The following is a 20,806-nucleotide window of genomic DNA, read 5'->3' as shown; positions in this document are numbered from 1 at the left end:
CCAACGTGATTGTTTCCCGATACTTTATTCTGGTTATTGTACAAATGTTTGAAGATCGCATGTGTTCCATGTGCGTCAGTAGAAGTGAGTCAATAAAGGAAGGGACAACTGTGTCATACATTCATATCTGTTAGGCTTTACTTAATCTGCTGTGATCATTTTTTCCGTTTGGGGGTTGGTACTCACTGGTCTGGTCGAGCCCGTTGAAGCTGGGACAGCGCTGCTTGGCCGTGGTGCCCGCCCTGGTAGGGGGCCAGCACAGCACCAGGTCCCACGTCCAGTTGCAGTACAGGCCGCCTGGGAACATAAGACCTGGAGACGTAGAGAACCCCTGCAAACACAATACAGTCTGCAGTATCCGGCTACAGGAATTCCGTAACACTAGAGGAATATTCAGTGGGCCCATAGGCTAGCAAGAATAAAATACACAGAGAGAAAGCCTGTCTAAAACTTTAACAAAAACAAGCCTGCAATCGTAAGAGTGAAAGGACATGATATGGAAATGGTAGTTGAGAAAGGACTAACATAGGGTGGTAGCCTTAACCTGATGTCATTTAATCTGTAAATTGAGCTACCAATAAAGAAAACTATGTAAAAATTTGGAAAGGGATTGGAAGATCAAAGAGAAAAAGTATAAGTTCCACAGTTTTCCGATGACATTGAAGTTGAGTCAGAGACCTGGAAGATCATATGAAAGGGAAGGGTAATATCATACATACAGCTTATAACATGAACATCAACAAAAGGAAAACAAGAGCAGTAGAAGAAAGTCAAAGTCCAAATTATGTTTGGAAATGAGACACTAACGAAGTCGATGAGTTTGTCTGTTTCGGCAGCAAAATAACTGATAATTCCCGATGTAGAGAGGATACGAAATTCATGCTGGAAATAGCGAGAAAAGTGTTTTTCAGAAACAGAAAATAGGTAAGTTTATCAATGTCTAACATAAATTTAAACTCGAAACGTAGACGATAAACAGTGCAGATGTTGAAGGTAATAGAAACTGGTGAACTATGATGCTATAGAAGAATGCTGAAGATTAGTTAAATGGTTCGAATAACTAATGACGAGGGACTGGAACGAAATGAAGAGAAAAAAAAATTGTGGCACAGTTGGAGTAAAAGAAGAGGTCGGTTGATAGGACACACTTTGAGGCATTTATGTATTATGAGTTAACGGAAGGCACTGAGTGGGGTAAAAGCTGTAAAGTGACACCAAGCTTTGACTACAGTAAGTGCATATATATATACATATATAGATATATACATATATAGATAGATAGATAGATAGATAGAGAAAGAGAGAGAGAGAGAGAGTGAGAGAGAGGATGTCTCAAACCCTTCGCGCCAAACTGAAATTTTCCGTCTTATTGAAACAGATGATAGTGTGCCCGCAAAGGATTGTACTGAGATAGGGCACGAATCGTCGGAAATGGGTGAACGCTGTGTTATGGACACAGTGTTCAGCACATAACAACAACGTAGCTCACAATAATTGTTGAAAACTACGAACGCCAAAGTCAATGCATACATGGCAAACGGAGCATGAATTTCTGCTACTCTCTTTAAAAGATCCTCGTGTCTGTTGTACCAGGTGACAGACCATAGAAGGCATGTCTTCATTCGTTTCTACAAGGGTTTCGTACGCCAACGCCTCGACGTGGCACCAGAGGAAACCGTTCACAGGGTGTGATCCGGCGATCGCGCTAACCATGGGACAGGACGGCCCCTTCGAATCCAACGACGACTGTACGTGTTGTTAGATGTTCATGGGCGTTCACATCAAAGTTATCCGGTGCATCGTCGTGTTGAACCCACATTCTCTTGCGAACCAGGGGACATCTCGCAGAAACACCAAGTAACGTGGACCGCTATAACAGGAAAGCAGCAAGTAAGTCCCTATTATATGACCTTTGTCAATTGCCTGCTAGTATGTTGACAGAGAATCAATGATGATCGCCACAGATGTGGGTGGCTCAGTAATTGTCCTCACTCCAGACATGCCTGCCGCAGCTGTTGAAAACATCATTACGGGTGAATAAGGCCTCATCTGTGAACGATAAAAGCCGTACGAATATGGGCACTAGAGCACTGCGGTGCATAATCCATTGCCAGAAATGAAACCGAGGCTCAAAATCCGTTGGACCCAGTGGTTGAACACGTTCTTTTTGACAGGGCTGTAAGACCAGTTCCACCAGTACTTTACACACAGTGTCATTTGAAGTGTTTAATTCACTGTCAAATTGACGGGTGCTTATTGCTGAGGGGTCGGCCACACGACCCAGCACCAACTCTTGGAAGTGAGCTGTTTGGACATACCTCTGGCGGGAAGCCTGATCGGCTCTTTTGGCGTGAATGGTCCCATATCTCGTAAGTCGCTATCCACGGAGATAAGCTTCTTCTATATAGAACTGTTGGGAAAGCAATCTCTGTAAATTTGTGGTGTTTTACGGTCACTACAACCTGCTGCACCGTACATTAAATGGATGTCTGCCAACCCTCGTGACGACTAACGTTCCATCTTTGACTACACATCATGCACTGTACACAGTAACGCAAACAAGCATAGACATATCACAAGCTGTCTAGTGCAATGGTCAAGTGACACCAAGGATAGTGGTGTGCTTGGGGCACAGGCAGATCCGCCGGTACGATGCATGCGGCCTTCAGAAGACACACGTGCTGTGAGCTAAATTGTGCACACTATGTCTGTTTGGTGGTCAGAGGTGCATGCTGTTTATCACACGCTGTCCGTTCCTCTGTACAGCAAACACCCAGAATCTTTGCTCTTCATGCGCCGTTGTCATGTGTGCACTGAGTCTGGTGGTCGTCGCTTTGAACAATTACTGTAAGCTACTTTGTTACAAACTGTACGTTACTTATCCATAACACAACAAATATGTTTTTCCGATTTTTGGTTCCCAATCTCTATATACTGTTTGTGGACCCACTATCACGTATTTCAATTTGATCCAAAAGGATTGAGACACCCTGTATAGTTATCTTCTTCAACCCATCGTATGCTTTTATGAAGCTACTTATAATATGTTGCACGAGAACGAACCCTAATAAATATATTTTTTCGTCCTTAGACACCACACAAATTGGAAACAACAACATAAACAGTCCAGAGATTGTAAACAAATACAGTGCCAAGTAAGTCAAAGAGCATTCATTGCCAGCTTACATTGCGCACACAGATAACAAATGTATAAGTGTTTAGCTCTTTACAGCCTCTTCAGTTAAGAACAGTAATACTGCAAATAATAAAAAATAAGAGAAAATAAAAGGAAATTATTAACCAAAATTGCAGCATATTTATACGACAATATACCATTTGGTGATTTGGGAGGTGTTTTGTGATTGATGTACACAAAAAAGGCTATGAAATACTTATTTTGTTTGTTTACCATTACACTTTATTGACTAAGTAGTACCAACGAACAGTGAGCCTCGATTGATTTGGGTACAATAATAATTTTGAAAATTTTGAGCTAACAACTTTATTTAAAATAGTGAATGTAAGAAATTTCACTCGATATAGCATTAAAAAGCCATTTAACCCTTCCCTTAACCCTTCCCTTAGCCCTAGAACAAACCATATCTAATATTAAGTACCATGATAAACGACGTGGCATGTCCTCAATCTTCTCATTTCAAATTCTAATGGAGATAATGTTTCCTCCAGTCTGTCATATTTCTGGCACTATTAAAGGCATCTCCTTCACTAGACGCCTAACATCCCTTTTTATGCTTTAAGTTTCGGTATTCAAAAAACTGATGGGTCTTGTGGTATTTTGCCTTTAAGAAAATTTACGAAAATTTCACAGGCATCCTAAGGCTAGGGCACAAATTTCGCAAACTAGGTCACCTGTCACGAGAATGTACTGCAAATATCTAATACTGTCTTACTGATATCGCAATCATCAAAGGGAGGGCACCAAACAAGTCAGTGGTGTGTCATCAAATTCGATGGTATATGTACGGTAAATGCGAATGAAGTAAGATTTGAATGGTTGTTCGTGCGGGTTGCTTTGCCTGTGTAATTAATTCTTAAGTTTGCTCTTGAATGTCTTTCTGAGTGAGGGATATGTTCTGACACCGGGCAGTCAATTGTATTTCATCTACCGTTGTTGTTACTGCCGTTAAGCAGCGATTCTCAGAACGGGCTTGTTCATTCTATCCAAGTGGCGGTGCTACATACGTACAACAGTCAGTGAAAACACATGCTTCCAATACATGCGCTGGCTGCCGTCTATTTGATGGTTTACACAGCTAACTCTAAATGTACGATGCTTGATTCATGTTGCATTTCCCATAGAATGAGTAACCTAGATGTAGTGAAGCATCTTAAAAGACCTAACAAAAGGCAAGGGCTCCGGTCCAGGTTGTATACAAGTCAACTTCCTTCCAGAGTAAGCAGATGCAACAGATCTATATTATCATTTATGCAAAGTATATTAGCCCTCGCTAGTAGAAATATCCGTACCAAAAGACTATTCTCAAGAGGAGATGGCTGCCATCGACAGGGGATATAAAATTGACTCCATACTTTCACATTTCTAGAAGATCGACGGCATCTCTCTCAAGCAACACCGACGTCTAATCAAATTGCGTGCCTACGGAGTATAGCGTCAGTTGTGCCACTGGATCTGTGAATTTCAGTCAGAACGGTCACAGTCGGTAGTAACTGACTGAAAGTCATTGAGTAAGACAGATGCAATATGTGGCGTTCCCCAAGGAACTGTTGTAGGCAGTCTCCTGTTCCTGATCTGCATAAACAATGTAAAAGACAATCTGAGCAGTCGTCTTATATTGTCTGTACACGTTGTTGTCATTTAGCGACTTGTAAAGTAATCAGATAATCAAAACCAGTTGCAAAATGACTTAGGCAAGTTACGTGTATGGTGCAAAGAGTGGAAATAGAACATAAACAATGAAAAGTGAAAATTCATCCATTTGAGTACTAAAGGAAAGCTGTTAAATTTCGGTTCCATGATAAATCACATGAATCTAAAGGTTGTAAATTCAGCTTAATATTTTGGCATTACAGTTACAATTAAGTTAAAATGGAACGATTACATAGATAATGTCGTGGGAAAAAACCAAAGACAGTATTTTATTGGCAGAACACTTAGAAAACGTAACAGGTCTACAAAAGAGATTTTACACTCCACTTGTACGCCATGTTCTGGAGTAATGATGTTCGGTGTGGGATCAGCGTCAGATAGGATTGACGCAGGATACTGAAAAAGTTCAAAGAAAGGCAGCTCGTTTTGTATTATCGTGAAGTAGGGGAGAAAGTGCCACGGATATGATACACAAATTGGAGCTAACAGTAATTAAAACAAAGGGGTTTATCGTTGCGCCGGATCTTCTCGTTAAATTAACTCACCAACTTTCTCCTCATCGTGTGAAAATATTTGGTTGGTTCCCACCTACATAGGGTGAATCGACCACCACAATAAAATAAGGGAAGACAGAGCGCGTCCGGAAAGACATACGTGTTCGTTTTTCCCGCACGCTCTTCGAGAGTGGAACGGTAGAGAAATAGCTTGAAGGTTCTTCGATGAACTCGCTGACATTCACTCAAATGTGAATTGCAGGGTAATCATATAGACGTAGATGTAGACTACGAAGGACTTCGGCTTTGTTCTAAGACTTGCAGTATTTTACACTGTTCTTACCTTGCTCAACCACAACAAACAAGAAGTTTGTGTTGTGCGCTAAATTCTCAGCCTTACTGAATTTGTATCTAGTGATCTTGTTCAAATAAAGGGAACGGAATCACCGTTCCGATAGCTTCGGTACTATTTTCGTGTAGCTGTCGTGGGTTTTTGTCTAGTCTGAGGGGATGCAAGACGGGCAGTTACTGCAGGTACTGCTAGAACTGTTACTACGGACTGTGTGGCTTCTCGTGCTGCATTATTAGTAAACAGCGGTGATATATCTCTCGCCATTGCACTTTCCATTTTGTTGCAGCGGTAGCATATGAACATCGACTGCGAAACTTTTTTGTGCTCTTACAATTAGCCTGCGTTGGTCTTTACGCCTGGGATGCATGTGGCTGTACTGTGACCGCAAATGTCCGCAGCACCTGGGCTCGTCCTAACGCATGACGGGAGCATGGAAACTTGTAATATCCATATCACACAAGGTCTGTTCCTTAGACACTAATTCCGTTGGGAACATTAAAACGTGTATTATTTGTCCAACCTTCCTGCTTAATGAGGGTTACCTTGCCACAACTGATCAAGGTCGCCAGAAGTTATTTATCTGGTACTTACATTGGCGTTCCGCTGGCCTGCAGCGTACGCTGACCCAAGCCTGCATGGAGATGGAAACTCTCACTGCATACGTAGATGTATTTTTAAAGAGTGGTTCTCCTCGCGCAAACTGCATTATACATAGACAGGAGCTATTCGGACGCCTGCCCGTCCTCTTTCGGAGTACTGCGGCGCGGTCTGGGATCCTTACCAGATACGATTATCGCAGTACAGCGACAAAGTTCAAAGAAGAGCAGCACGTTTTGTATTATCGCGAGAGTGTCACAGGAGAGATACAGCATTTGGGGTGGACATCATTAAAACAAAGGCATTTTTCTTTGAGTCGGAATCTTCCCACGAAATTCGAATTTCCAACTATCTCCTCCGAATGCGAAAATATTTTGTTGACGCCGACCTACGTAGGGAGAAACGATTATCATAACAAAATAAGGGAAGTCAGAGCTCGCACGGAAAGATATAACTGTTAATTTTTTCCCCTCGCTTTTCGAGCCTGGAGTAACAGAATAATTGTGAAGACGGTTCCACGAACCCTCTGCCAGGCACATAAGTGTGACCTGCAGGGTATCCACGTAGATGTAGATGTAGATGATCAAAACAAACTGTTTTTGATAAGATCGCAAAGAGCAGACCTGGAGCTTCCTGCAAGACAAGACTGATCGTGGAACCTAACCACTCACCGATTTTCGCTGTATGACGCTTGGCCGGTTCCCAAACGGATCCTAATCGGTCGTGGTGGTGTTTTCTGTGCCATCTCAGTTACGGACGAGAGTTCCTTCAGCCCAGTATTCCCAAACCGCTCAGGACAGAATGAAGATGACCCATGAACACGGACCAGGCAGTTGCCCCTCAGACCAACCCTACCTTTAGCACACACTCTATTCCGTCAGTTGCTTTTTGTGTACTGGTCTTCAGTCGGTAGACTAATGTAACGAAGCTGTCCGCTCTAGCCTATCTTGCGCAAGTTTGTTCATGTCTGAATAATTACTGCAACCTACATCGACTTTGACTGGTCAATTATCACTACTCACACTTCCATACATCATCGCATTAATTGTTCCTTGATACTAATTGAGGTATCCTATCAACGTATCCCTTCTCCCATCTCTCCCACATCCGATATACCCAGCTTACTTCCTGGATTAACCTGCAGCACCACAGTTCTAACGTCAAACGTTTATAGCCGTGTTATATGTACTGATCACTCCAAGCAAGTATCTTCAGAAAATACTGGCTAAAATGTAAATTTCTTAGTGAGAGTTGACATAGTTCACTTCTTCAGAAACACATTTCTCTGTTCGACTGTCAATTTGCAGCCGAAATGGGAAAACATATCCGTTACACTTAACGTCATGTTTCCTAATATAGTACCCTCCGCATTCTCTGATTTAAATCGTATACATCCTGTTAGCTCTCGTTTAATTCATTATCAGCATTCACACTTCTGTACATCATCGCATTAATTATTCTGTGATACCAAACGCTGCATCAACCTATCCCTTCTCCCATCTCTCCCGAATCCGATCTACCCATCTCATTTTCTTGATTCTTCTGTTGCACAACATTTCAAACGTTTACAGTTGTCTTATGTATACTGTTCACTTAAAAAAAAAACTGTCCATTCTGTTAAACAGAGTTTCTAAATCTTTTACTCTCCGTGATAGAATAACAATGTTGACGACCACCCTTAAAGCTTTAATTTCTTCTCTCTCGCCTTTGATTTCTTTCTCAGACATCTCCCAGGTTTCCATTCACAGTTTTTTCTGTGTACGAAGCGAATAATTTTGCGGACAGGGTGTAACCTAACTCTCGACTTCGATGGCTACTTACCTCCTTGCCGTTAAGATCAATGAGTCACAGGCTGCGGCATTTGTTGTACTCGATAAATAATCTTGCATTTTGAGGTCGGGGGGGGGGGGGGGGGGGGAGAGGGGGCTTAAGGGGTAAAAATCGAAAAATGTGGAAAGAATTCCACATCGAGTACACAAACATATATTTCCAACGTGTATGACATACCGTGAAACTTCTGAGGAACTACTTTTCAGTCTATGATTTTACATTGGGTGACGAAAAGTGAAAATAGGACGCAGAATTCGTAATTGAGGAACAACTGTAGGAAAATAATAGAGAACTCAGACTGTGCACCAATCTTAACTGATCACCGCCTGAATGTCACCGGAAGAGATTGACAGTGTTCATCTAGATTACCAAGCTCTTTTGGAACACTGTGTCATAAGCCAATTATTTTGTAACGTGAGAAGAAAAAGACATTTCGAAATACTTCAAGACGGTTGTCTATGCCCGTATTATGAATTCCTCGGTGAGAGGCAGTTCTCGCAATTCTACTACAGCTGCGAAAAAAACTAGAACTCAAACAAATATAAAGTTTTACTTTTATTCCAAAGGCGATTACTGATTTCGATATCGTTAGTCCTAGTTTCTTTTTCTGATGTATGACATGGTTAAAAATAGACCATCAGGCTCCACAAGAATTGCGCTGAAACTTGGCAGAGCTTTGAACAATCCCTTACTAGTGGATTCCAGACATTACTTGAATATTTTGTTACCAGAAGTATTCTTGACGTTCAGTTATATAGTTCATCGGTAATCGTAACGGAAATTGATATAAACCACCTGAATTCCTAGCTCTTCGCAGGACATGTCTCAGGTATTGAAGACATTTTTTCAATGAATGTCGAGGAACAAGAAATGGTGACGCTACATTACACGATTTAACGTTATCATTAACAGAGGGTTTCAAGCGTTCCCTCGAACAGGTGCATGTCTTCCCGATGTTTCACCATAGATCAATCACTAAGGCATCTCAGCCGCTATGTAATAGATCTGTCAACATATAGTTGAAACTTAGACTCGTTTCCCGCACAGATACCACTGTTATGAAAAACTGAGTAATCAGTCAATTGGAAAATATCATCACACTTTTCAATAGGACATTAAACGTGCACCAAGACGAGAAACTTTTAATCAAATCAGGCACGTCAACACGGCAGCAAATGCGCAGAAAACTAATCAGCAGCAGAAGACGACAGCACACTGATGGCGAGCTTATGCAAGCAATTAATGCACGAGCGTCTGCATTATTACGCATAGTAGCGTGTCACGTAACTGGCATTATTGACTCTTTTTAAAGCTCACAATTTGAGTGAGAAGAACCGTTAATAATCTTTTGCCCATAGCTATACGGGTAATGTTTCTATTAAAATTAATGATCGTATGAAGAGTATGTTGTACTGTGAAAATTATACTGCACTTAAAACCAGTATATAAAAACGAAACACATTCCGCTCATATTCCGTAGTAATTTGGAGTTTTAAATAAAGAAATATTAGGAGAACTGGGAAGTAATGTCTTTTTTCTATACATTAAATGCAAAAAGATAAATTATTAACAAGGTTTTATTTTGAAGTCGTGATGTAAATACCCTCGTTATGAACAAACTTTTGCCGTCTAGTGTGTAAATTTTCCATCTAATGTGTACATTTTCAATACCGGATCGATAAAAAGGAACTTTTTTCCGAACAAAATATCTAGTGATGGCATACTGAACATCGTCCACATTTTTTGACACTTATAAATTGTTGTCGCGATCAGAATAAATGAAAATCCGATAGCGCAGCATCGGGCGAATATGGTGGCCGAGGCAGCACCTCCGACGCCAATTTATTAATTTTTTCCATAGTTCGACTCGCTCAGTCTTTTTTTTGCATTATCGTATTGCAGAATCACGCCTTTTCTGTACATAGTCGCTGGGTACTTACCCACTAAAGATTATACTCTATCCAGTTGTTCACAGCAAAAGTCTGCATTCACAGGTTATCCAGATTTCAGCAGTTCAGAGTAGACGTCCGTCGAATGCTCCACACACACACACACACACACACACACACACACACACACACACACACAAGTGCCTTTTTGGGTGCATATCTGGCTTAGATGTACATCGTTACGATTCATTCGGAGATAGCTACTGTCTTGTGCGTATTTGCGGTGGATGGATTATCTTTGATTGTCTGTAACAGTGATAAAAATGTTCTTGGATGATCGACCAAGGTTTTTCATGGGTGTTTCACATTTCCACGATTGTTGACACAGATTTGCTTCCTCTTCTACCAAAGTCATTGTCTAAAGTTGTTGGGCTTCCTGATCGAGCCAGAAATACCAAAATTTCAGGGTCTCAAATCAGAAAACCAGCTTTGGCGTTTACGTGCGTCTAAAGTATTCGGATAATCATAGTAAATGTTTTCGATAGCAACTGTTTCGTTACTATATTTGGAAACTCAAAAGCATACGATCCCAGATACGTACCTCTTTTGGTATTTGACTTCCATTGCAGCGTAAATTGCAAAAACAAAAATTAAGACTGAGTTGTTTACGAATAAACAAGTCACTCTAACTTTAAAACGTCTTTGGCATGACTCTCAAATACACAGTGAGGTGATAAATGAGAAGCAAATTTTCTGAGCTGCAGATAGGCAGAACTAAAAGACTGTCGGCCGCACTAGGTTGCCGCGTGGTCAGGGGCAAATTGCTACGTTTCACGCGGCTTCCCCCATCGGAGGTTCGAGTCCTCCCTCGGGCATGGGTTATTGTGTTGTCCTTAGCGTAAATTAGATTAAGTTATGTGTAACCCTAGGCACCGATGACCTCAGCAGTTTGGTCCCTCAGGAACGTACCACAAATTTCCAAAGAGAGTGTCAGAAAGAACTTCCTGGCGGGGGAACCGGGAACTAAAGTCGCTTCTGTAGATTTGGGAGCTTCCGGAAAATGACTATCGTTAGCCAGGATGGAGTGTAACTGGATCTTCCACTCATTAAATGAAAACGAAATATCGGCATGCGCAGAAGCGACATAGCTAAGTTTCATCACCGTAGTATAAACACTGTGCTTTGTCGTCGTTTAGAATTTGTATGTAATATAACGATACTCCTTTCCCAGAAGCATTGTCTTCCTACACCATTGTAAACTTTCACCACTACAATACTAACATGATGTGATATAATGATTAACCTTTTCTGGAAGATCTCGAATGAACACAGGTAGCATCTTTTCCTTTTGTCACTATCATGCTACAAATTCTCTCTAGCTGTTTGCGTTACGTTCCGTGCATTATTCTAGTTGTTTGCGTTACGGTTCGTTGCATTATGAACATCACCACTACAATACTAACATGATGTGATATATTGATTAACCTTTTCTAGAAGATATCGAATGAACACAGGCAGCATTTCTTCCTTTTATCACTATCATGCTACAAATTCTCTCTAGTTATTTGCGTTACGTTCCGTTGCATTATCCTAGTTGTTTGCGTTACGTTTCGTTGCATTATGAACATTGTACATTATTCCTGACGTTTATGAGACAATTGTTAATACAATCAGTAAAGACTATAAGATGGCTGCGAGAGAGTGCGGCCAGTGACTGAACAGCCAATCTCCAGATCTAGCAAGCATCGTCATTAGTCGCCCAGAAATGTAATCCTCCGCTGTATAAACGTATCTCCATCTTCGTCAAGGGATACATCCCTACTCGGCAAACCACTGTGCAGTGCATGGCTTAGCATGCTTCCAGCTGGAACACATTTTAACGTTTCATGTCGTTCCGTTGGCGTGTGGAGTATGGGAAGTAAGCTTGGTCAAAACGCCCCTGCGTATCGTGTGATTATTCTGCTCTTGTGTTCATATTTACCAATGGGAGCGACACCTAGGCTTATGTAATGCACAGCTACCTCTCAGTCGTGATACTGATTCCTGAAACATTGTAAGTCTGCTTTCGCGGTATAGTGGACGCCTATCCTCGAATGTCTGCACATGTTTTTCAACACTTCCGCTACTCTGGTGATGTTGACCAGGCCCGTGACCAGTCGTAAGACAACTCGGCTGCCAGGTGATGGAGAGAGGGAGGGAGGAGGAGGGATGTGCGTGTTCACTGGGCGGCCATGCTGTGAGCATCCAGCAGCAGCTAGAGGGTGCCACCACTGTGAGAGCGACGGTTGAGCACCTGGGCAGGACGCGAAAGAGGTGCCTGTAGCATTCCCCTGCAGTCGCCCAAAGCGTTGCGCCTGCGGCGTCACCCTCGGTCTCGGCTCGGCAACGTTTCAGACAGTAGGGTATCAAAACATGTGAAATATGACAGGAGTCCAAACGTTCATGAGAGGTATAATGTGGGTTAATGACGTGACGTTAGAATAAAAGTACCCCACAGTTCTGGTCAACACCATCGTAGACGTGTCACAGCCCTCTCTTACCCACATTCCACCCCTTCTTTTGACCCCTCTGTGATGGAGCTCAGAACAGCGACGCCTGAGGTAGCAATCACACGGTTTTCTTATTGATGGACGAAGGAAACATTTCAGATACACTGTAGCTCAGAATCGACATGGAAAGACCTTAGGGGGTGGTATACTGAAACCATTCCTTTCCGTGGGGCACCGATCCCACACATTTCGCTGTCGAAAACGACAGTTGGCGGTGCGAAGAGCAACAGGACAACTTTCTTCACGATCGTTGACTCTACTGACACCTCCCTTCTATTAGGGCACCGTGGGCCAGCGAGCCCACTGAAGGCACTGCACATCACACGCGAGCACTGAAACACGTTGCGTTCACCGCCCTTCATCTTCCTCCACACAATTCCGACTTAGTCCCATACGATTTTCATCTCTTTCCAAAACATATAGAACCCTTCGAGGACTTAATATTGATAGCAATGAACGGCGCAAGCAGAGGTGAGGTAGTGACTTCGTCAACGAAGTCAAACATTTTACAGTGCTCGAACCAAGGAACTGGTCTTTCGTTGGGAGAAATATGTTCACCGCCAGGGTCACTGAGTTGATAAATAAATATCTGAACTTGAAGAATAAAGAAGCAAAAGTGACTGGGGGTCACTTGTGTCATACGTCTGTAGGCGAGACTTGAACACTCCTAAACATCCCAGGTCCACTGTTCCCGATGTGATAGTGAAGTGGAAATGTGAGGGGACACGCACAGCATAAAAGCGTACTGTCCGACCTCGTCTGCTGACTGACAGAGACCGTCGACAGTTGAGGAGGGTCGTAATGTGTAATAGGCAGTCATCTATCCAGACCATCAGACAGGAATTCAAAACAGCATCAGGATCCACTGCAAGTACTGTGACAGTTAGGCAGGAGAAGAGAAAACTTGGATTTCATGGTCGAGCTGCTGCTCATAAGCCACACATCACGCCGGTAAATGCCGAACGACGCCTCGCTTGGAGTAAGGAGCGTAAACACTGGACGATTGAGCAGTGAAAAAGCGTAGTGTGGAGTGACGGATCACGGTGCACATTGTGGCGATCCGATGGCGGGGTGAGGGTATGACGAATGCCCGGTGAATGTCATCTGACAACGTGTGTAGCGGCAACAGTAAAATTCGAAGTCTCAGGTGTTATTGTGTTGTCGTGTTTTTCATGGAAACGGCTTGCACCCCTTGTTATTATACGTGGCACTATCACAGCACAGACCTACATTGATATTTTAAGCACCTTCTTGCTTCCACGTGTTGAAGAGCAATTCGGGGATGGCGACGGCATCTTTCAACACGATCGAGTACCTGTTCATAATGCACGGCCAGTGGCGGAGTGGTTGCAGAACAATAACATCCCTGTCATGGACTGGCCTGCTCAGAGTCCTGACCTGAATCCTTCAGATCACCTTTGGGATGTTTTGGAACGCCGGCTTCGTGCAAGGCCTCACCGACCGACGTCGATACCTCTGCACAGCGCAGCACACCGTGCATAATGGGCTGCCATTCCCCAAGAAACCTTCCCGCACCTGATTGAACTTATGCCTGCGAGAGTGGAAGCTGTCATCAAGGCCAACACCATACTGAATTCCAGTGTTACCGACGGAGGGCGCCACGAACTTCTAAGTCATTTTCAGCCAGGTGCCCGGATACTTTTGATCACATAGTGTATGTTAATCAATTTGTTTCAGCAACTTTTGTTTTGTGTTATTCCTGTTTATTTTGCAACCAAGCAAATCAGTATCGTAAGACACTTCGCATACTATAACTTAAAATAACTTTCTGGCTATCGCATCACCTAGGAAGAAAGTACTGACCTGGAGTCATCTTGAAGGTACCTCTACGAGGAATGAAACATTTTATCTGCATATCTCATTATACAGGCTGTAAAGGGCAAGTGTTTAGAGGGTACCACAGACCTGTATGGGAATTCGAGACGAACAATGTGATATAAGACAAAATCTCGCACTGAGCGAATATGCTGTAGTCGTTTAGGTTATGTCTGGAGGCTTGGCGGACTACAAGTGTCTTATATAAAACTGTTCGTTTCGGCGTCCTGTAAACCACTGCGGTATGCGGTACACTGTTATCGTTCACACGCCGTACACATTCATGAATGAAATTCGCCATAAGTAATCCATGAAGTATCAGAAGGGAGAGTGATGTCCGCATCTACAATATTGAAAGAAAAATTACCTTCTTTACTTTCAGTAGCTCACAGTGGAGTTCGATAATTACCACCAAAAGTTTTCGATGATTTGACAAATAACAGTTTGGCAGATAGTAAATATGATCAAATATCTTTTCTGCTGCATAGCCCCTCTTGTTCCGCAGACGAAGTTGTATTAAAAGATTCGGTAGCCTGTAAAATAAATTCCCAGTTTTAAATGTGGTAGTGTGAATAGGACTGAAAAATAATGTTTATTAATGTTAAATTTTAGCCGATGTGAATTTAGAAGTTTTTGTGTATGCCCAACATGTAACTACCCACTGGAAGTAATCATGTATACATATTTCGTAGACTGCCTCGTTCTACATCACATTGATAAAAGAATTCTTCAAGTTATCTTTGGAGCGTTAACACGGAGATGATTTTGGGTAACCAAAATGAACGATAATGGAGCACAGATACGCTTAGGAGTGGGTGAAGAAGGTTTTTTGCGATATAATGTCGCAGGGACGAGTCGGAGAGTCCCAGATTGGACAGGTATAAGGAAGAAAACCGTCGTGTTTGAAAAGTCTTACTAATGTATGCCGGCCAGTGTGGCCGAGCGGTCCTAGGAGCTTCAGTCTGGAACCGTGCGACCGCTACGGTCGCATGTTCGAACCTGCCTCGGGCATGGATGCGTGTGATGTCCTTAGGTTAGTTAGGTTTAAGTAGTTCTAAGTTCTAGGGGACTGTTGACCTCAGATGTTAAGTCCCATAGTGCTCAGAGCCATATGAACCAGTTTTTGAATCTCTCATACCCCTAATTGCGTCGGACGTTCCGGTCCTTTTCGTAGACTGCAGGTTTAATTACTGATTTAAGGGAACCTGTTTGTCCAAATTTTTATACCGAAACGAAGAGTGTAAGGTGAACAAAGTTGTTCAGATGTATCACCGTGAGTAGTAGTTAAAATGAATTTAATTGCTTGAAAAAAATCAGGTTAATTAAGGGAAAATTGATTAGTAATTTGTGGGAAACTGAAGGAATTCACGAACAGTTAATTCATGTCACGAAGTCTTAACCATTTGGCACATAAAATGTTGCGTTTATGTGATATATAACTGTCAAAATAACTTTTTTTGATCCAGGCACTAAATTCAGGATAGTTTGAGAAAGTAAGATGGTAGTAAAGCGATTCTGTAAACGTCTTTATGGTATCATCTCACTGTTAGTGGAACTCTATAAATGGCTACTGTCTCTTCCGCAGCCATTAGCGCTTCGTAGTGGAAAGCTGACAACAGGGCTGGTTGCTGTCAGAGATGTTTATGGCGACTCAACTGTACGATGTCTCAAGCATCAATAGAGGTGCAGCTGCTTGGCGGACCAGCAGAGACATAATTAAGGTAAACGACGAAAGACTTCCAACAACGATGAAGGTGGAGGAAGTGTCTGAGAAGCACCGAAAACGGAGAAGATCGCCCGAGTGTGGTATTTGACCACCAAAAAGGTTTCCTTCGAATCTAGTATTATTTGTAGGAGATTTCGAGAACGGAAGACATAATGAAGGGAACTGAATGCCTTATAGGCCTAGCAGTTCTGGGCACAAGAAGTTGCATTGGTGTGATATTTAACTGTCAAAATGGTTTCGGTCAGGCAAAGACTTAATTCACTGCATTTCGAGAACGGAAAATGCAGGGAAAGGACATGAGATTTCCAAAGGATCATGCTTTCTGAACAAAATTTTAAAACAAAATAAAAATTTAAAATGGTTAAATATTTGGTGAAATATTCATCATTTGGATTAACAGCTCGTGTATTTTTCGTCTTGCAGTTAATATTGTTGGATGTGCGGTCCGCCAGTTACGCAAAACATCGTTTTTTTTTCAAAGTTTCCAAATATGTATCAGCACCTCTGTGCCATCATCAGTGGGTTTCTGTTTTACTTCATCTGTAATGTGAAGGTTTTTACTAAATGATAACAAAACTACGGAAGTATGTAGTTCCAACAACTATTGGCTCATGTTAGTTAATACCTTTACATTCAGTTTGCATGGTTTTGCAGGACCACTTGCGTATTATTTCGTACCGATAGCTTGTCATCTGCAACCAAATTATGTTGAAGAGAAATTTTGTTGTGAGTTAACCTATCATTTTATGCTTTAAACGTAATTTGGTTTGTCGCGATATTTCGCGCATATATTCGTTCTTTCTTACGTTTTTGTGTGGAAAGCGCATTCTTCTCAGCATCCTGGCGAGGTTTTGTGAAGCACAGTCACTGTTCATTTATTCACAAGTGAGTTTGGCGCCAAATTTGAATTTTGTTTACATTTTATCTTTTTATGTGTTTGTGTGTGAGGGGGTTGATTTTTTAGATGTTGGTGTTGTCTTTTCTATAAAGTTCCTTTAATGTGTTAAATAGTGTGCAGAGTGTAGTGTATTAATTTAAGACCTGTTTCCCTTCTGCTATTGCCTTCTGTATGTGGAAGTTTTCCTCAGTGGGCTGGGTTTTACTATTCTTAAGTCCGTTTCTGTTGTAGTTGGGTGGTAATAGTGGGCTATTAGGTTGGCTATGGTATCCTGTGACATCCAGAATATATGTTTTCGTGCTGCAACATGTGGTCGTGCATTGCCTTGCTGAAAAAAAAAACTGAATAGACAAACAACGGACTGGCAGTTTCTGTAACAGAGCATCGGCAGAAGCTCTCCCGTGGTGGTTGATCAGCAGGCATAAGGCCCTGTACACGTTACGAGTGACACGGATGCTTGAGCGGTTTATACCACAGGACGCAATTTGCACCTAATACGCGTCGATGCCGTCACGTATGAAACAAGTTATCAGGACCCGTGGGGGCCCTATACCTGATAGGGAACAGGACACATGCTGAAGCGAGGTGACTGAAATGCTAATCATTTCAGCAGAACATACATGTCGTGTCAGTATGAACGTCCCGTATCTTGATTGTTCGAGGTGTTCTATTTTTCTCGGAACGTAAGTGTAATTTTGAATGTGTTTTCTTGCTGTCATTACTCTCATATTTGTTCCTATTGTGGCTGGAGTGTGGTTTTCTTGCCGGAGACGTGCTTCAAATATTGAATGGCTGGTGCCATAATTACATGCTCTTCAGTATTGTTGTTTTTTTTTTCAAATATTCTACTGGTTAGTCCTAGGTGTAGAGCAATACAGATGTTACACTGGATTTGGTGAATGCCCGAATTTTTGGTATATATCTCTGGCATCCTTCTATTTTACACATGTCTGCACTGAATTATCGCTTCGCTTAGCTGTTTTTATCCTTGTTTGTTAAAGCTGTTACCAGTTCTGGCTGCCAAGTTGTTTCCATATGTGAGAGTGTACCAGTTTGAGATTTTGTGCTGTGTTTCAGTTATGTAACAGTGGCAGAGATTTTTGTGGTAAGTATTGTACATGTATGCAATACTATTTTACTTGATTTTATTGTTCTATTTATATTTCTGGATTTTCTTTTTTAATTTTGTAACTGGAGATTACTTATAACCATTGTTTTCTATTATTTAAATTATTATATGTAACTCCTTACTTTAGTTCTGCTTATGTGGTGGTACCTTGCTTTGTCTGTGGAGCTTTTTATGTGATTGCGGCTGGTTTGATGACTAGTATAGCATTGCGCTTTTAGTGGTGTTTTCTTTGTAAATACTCGTCTTGAAGGAGTGAGAGTTATTTTTCCTTTTGGTATCTGTATCTGGGAAGTTTGTTCACCCTGCTTGTTCTTGTTCGAAACTGAACTTTAAGTTTTTGCGTAGTGTGTTTAACTCTGTGTGTAGTTCTTCTATCTCTTTTTCTGATCCATCTACGAAGTATTGGATGCCATCAATTTATCGCTACCAGCATAGCAGTTGTATTTTCCTGGTGCTATTTTATGAAATATTTTTGCTTCTATTATGCTACCTTTCCTGAATGAAGAAGGACTGAAAACCGATCGGCGTGGGTTTCATTCAACCAGTGACTAGTCGCAATATTTCATTTCACCTTCACATGAAAATGTCTGAACCACTCTCGCCAACCTATTCACACGAGGATGAGCACAGTGCCTGGGCTGCGGTTTATAGCACTTTCAGGGGAACTCCTCGTTTCCTGTTACCTAGTTTTCTCAGTAAGTTATTTATTGTTGCACCTATTTGTACGGTCTTCCATTAATGGTATTTGTATGTCAGTGTCCAGTCCAGTATGACAGACAAGTACAGCAGATTAAGTGTGTGATACAGCATGATGCCATTTCAGGATACAGTCAGCTGCTGGTTTCCTTGTAATGGGCGAAGCTGAAGTTAGGTGAAACATAGGTTCTAATTTAAGAAATATTAGTACACGTAATATTACCAGCATTAAGTAACTGTAGAGAGCTGCATCAAACCAGTCTCTGGACTGAGGTCCGTAACAACAACAAGGGATATTTCGCGTTTAACTCAGTGAAATTTCGTTATAGCGAATCATAATGCCTGTTTCAGATTGTTATCGTAAACGCAAAGTACAGAAGATGGCTACAGGTATTCTGGACTGGAACGTCCGATGAACTTGGTGCACATATTTCTACCTAAATGTGTCTGGTATTAATAAAATGTACGCGTGGAAATGTTATCTGTGAAACCGAATTCGGTTAACAGTATACGTCAACACACTGTGTAAACGGTGTTCCGGCGTGGCGACAAGCGCCGGCACCACGATGAAGAACGCAAGAGTAGAAGGGGCTGTAAGACGTCAGCCAATAGCACGCTGGCGAACCCCTCTCTAGGACAACACCAAGACAGGAGCGGCATCTACACGAACAGAATATAAGCAACGCGTCGCTTAGCTGACGCCACAGTGGACAACTGATAAGGTGCACTCGGTGATGGATCCGAATCATAATTCCTTTTATTTCCTAAACGCTTGGCCATTTGAAGTTCCCACTTGGGGCAATTTCATGTCTCACCACGGCCTACATTTACCATGAATTGGGACGAATTCGGCGATGACGAGTTTGCGTCCTCCCCTTGTCAGTTAGCAGACAGGATGGGAAAAATCCTGGTGCGTTGTACGATGGTAATAACCCTCTTCATTGCACTTTAACATGGTTTGCAGAGAATATATGTAGAGACAGATGTAATTAATTTCGTTCTCCCGATCCCTACGGCATTATTTCTCACCTAATGTTGATTCTTAAAGCTTTGTACGTTGGTTTTCACAGGATAGTCTGTGTCTAACTTTAAGCTTCTGCCAGTTAATTTTTTTCCAGCTTCCTGCTTTACGCTCTCACATCGTTCAAACTAGCCTGCGACCATTTCTGCTGCTCTTCTCTGTGTAGTTCAGTATGCGCCGACAGCTCTATTCAATATGGATTCCACTCACTTGAGCAGTGTTCTGGGACTAGTAGCACAAGTGTGTTGTAACCAGTTTCTCGTTTGCCGATACTGGTAGGGGTGGATTTGTTCTTGGTGGGATGACTAGAATAGGTGCGCTCAACCACGTGAGGACAACTAAGGAGATACTTGAGTGAGGTGTAGCGGCTCCAAAGGAAAGCTGACAACGATCAGGTGAGCGGAGTGCTGACAACATGCCCCTCCAAATGACGCCGTAGTTCGAGGTTGAAATGGCGGTCGGACGGTCCCGATTTGCCCATCTCGGCCAGAACGCGGAGCTTTGACTGCTTTACCTTTTGAACGCAAGGAAACCGACTTCGAAATCTTAGGAAACGATCACATCCGGTTGATGAGAAGTCTCGAAGTAATGTTTTAGGCTTTGTTATGGCGTAGCTTAAAGCTTTAACAATGTTGTCTAAGCAGCACAACAACCAATGATTGCGAACTACTGCATATTCCTTGTTCCAGATTTGCAGCAACTGGAGCAGCGCACTTGAAATATTTCTGCTCACTGGCTTATCTTAACTCGGGCTCATTGCCAAGCCAATTATCTTGCCACGGCAGCACTTCTCCCTGATCGTCTAAGTTTGTCACTTCCTGTTATTCATATGATGACCGATAGCGTTCTGATGTCACATCCACATGGTGAAGGACATTCGTGGTAAAATAACTAGCTACAAATGGGTGTCATAGGAAAGAAATTACGCATACCAGCATTT

The 20,806-nt window shown here is 42.2% G+C and overlaps 1 protein-coding gene across 1 annotated transcript in view; it reads right to left on the bottom strand.

The window, feature by feature from the left end:
• Positions 1-20,806, bottom strand: part of LOC124776147 (PDF receptor-like) — a 417,916-nt gene that overhangs the window by 237,978 nt on the left and 159,132 nt on the right. The window contains exon 2 of the mRNA XM_047250984.1: positions 187-297. Within this exon, the coding sequence (XP_047106940.1) occupies positions 187-297 (111 nt within the window). The remainder of the gene's footprint in view (positions 1-186; positions 298-20,806) is intronic.

The sequence above is a fragment of the Schistocerca piceifrons genome, chromosome 2 (assembly GCF_021461385.2).
Source record: "Schistocerca piceifrons isolate TAMUIC-IGC-003096 chromosome 2, iqSchPice1.1, whole genome shotgun sequence".
Classification (NCBI taxonomy): domain Eukaryota; kingdom Metazoa; phylum Arthropoda; class Insecta; order Orthoptera; family Acrididae; genus Schistocerca; species Schistocerca piceifrons.
The sequence above is the reverse complement of the archived record's forward strand: the minus strand, read 5'-3'. Positions and strand labels throughout refer to the sequence as shown.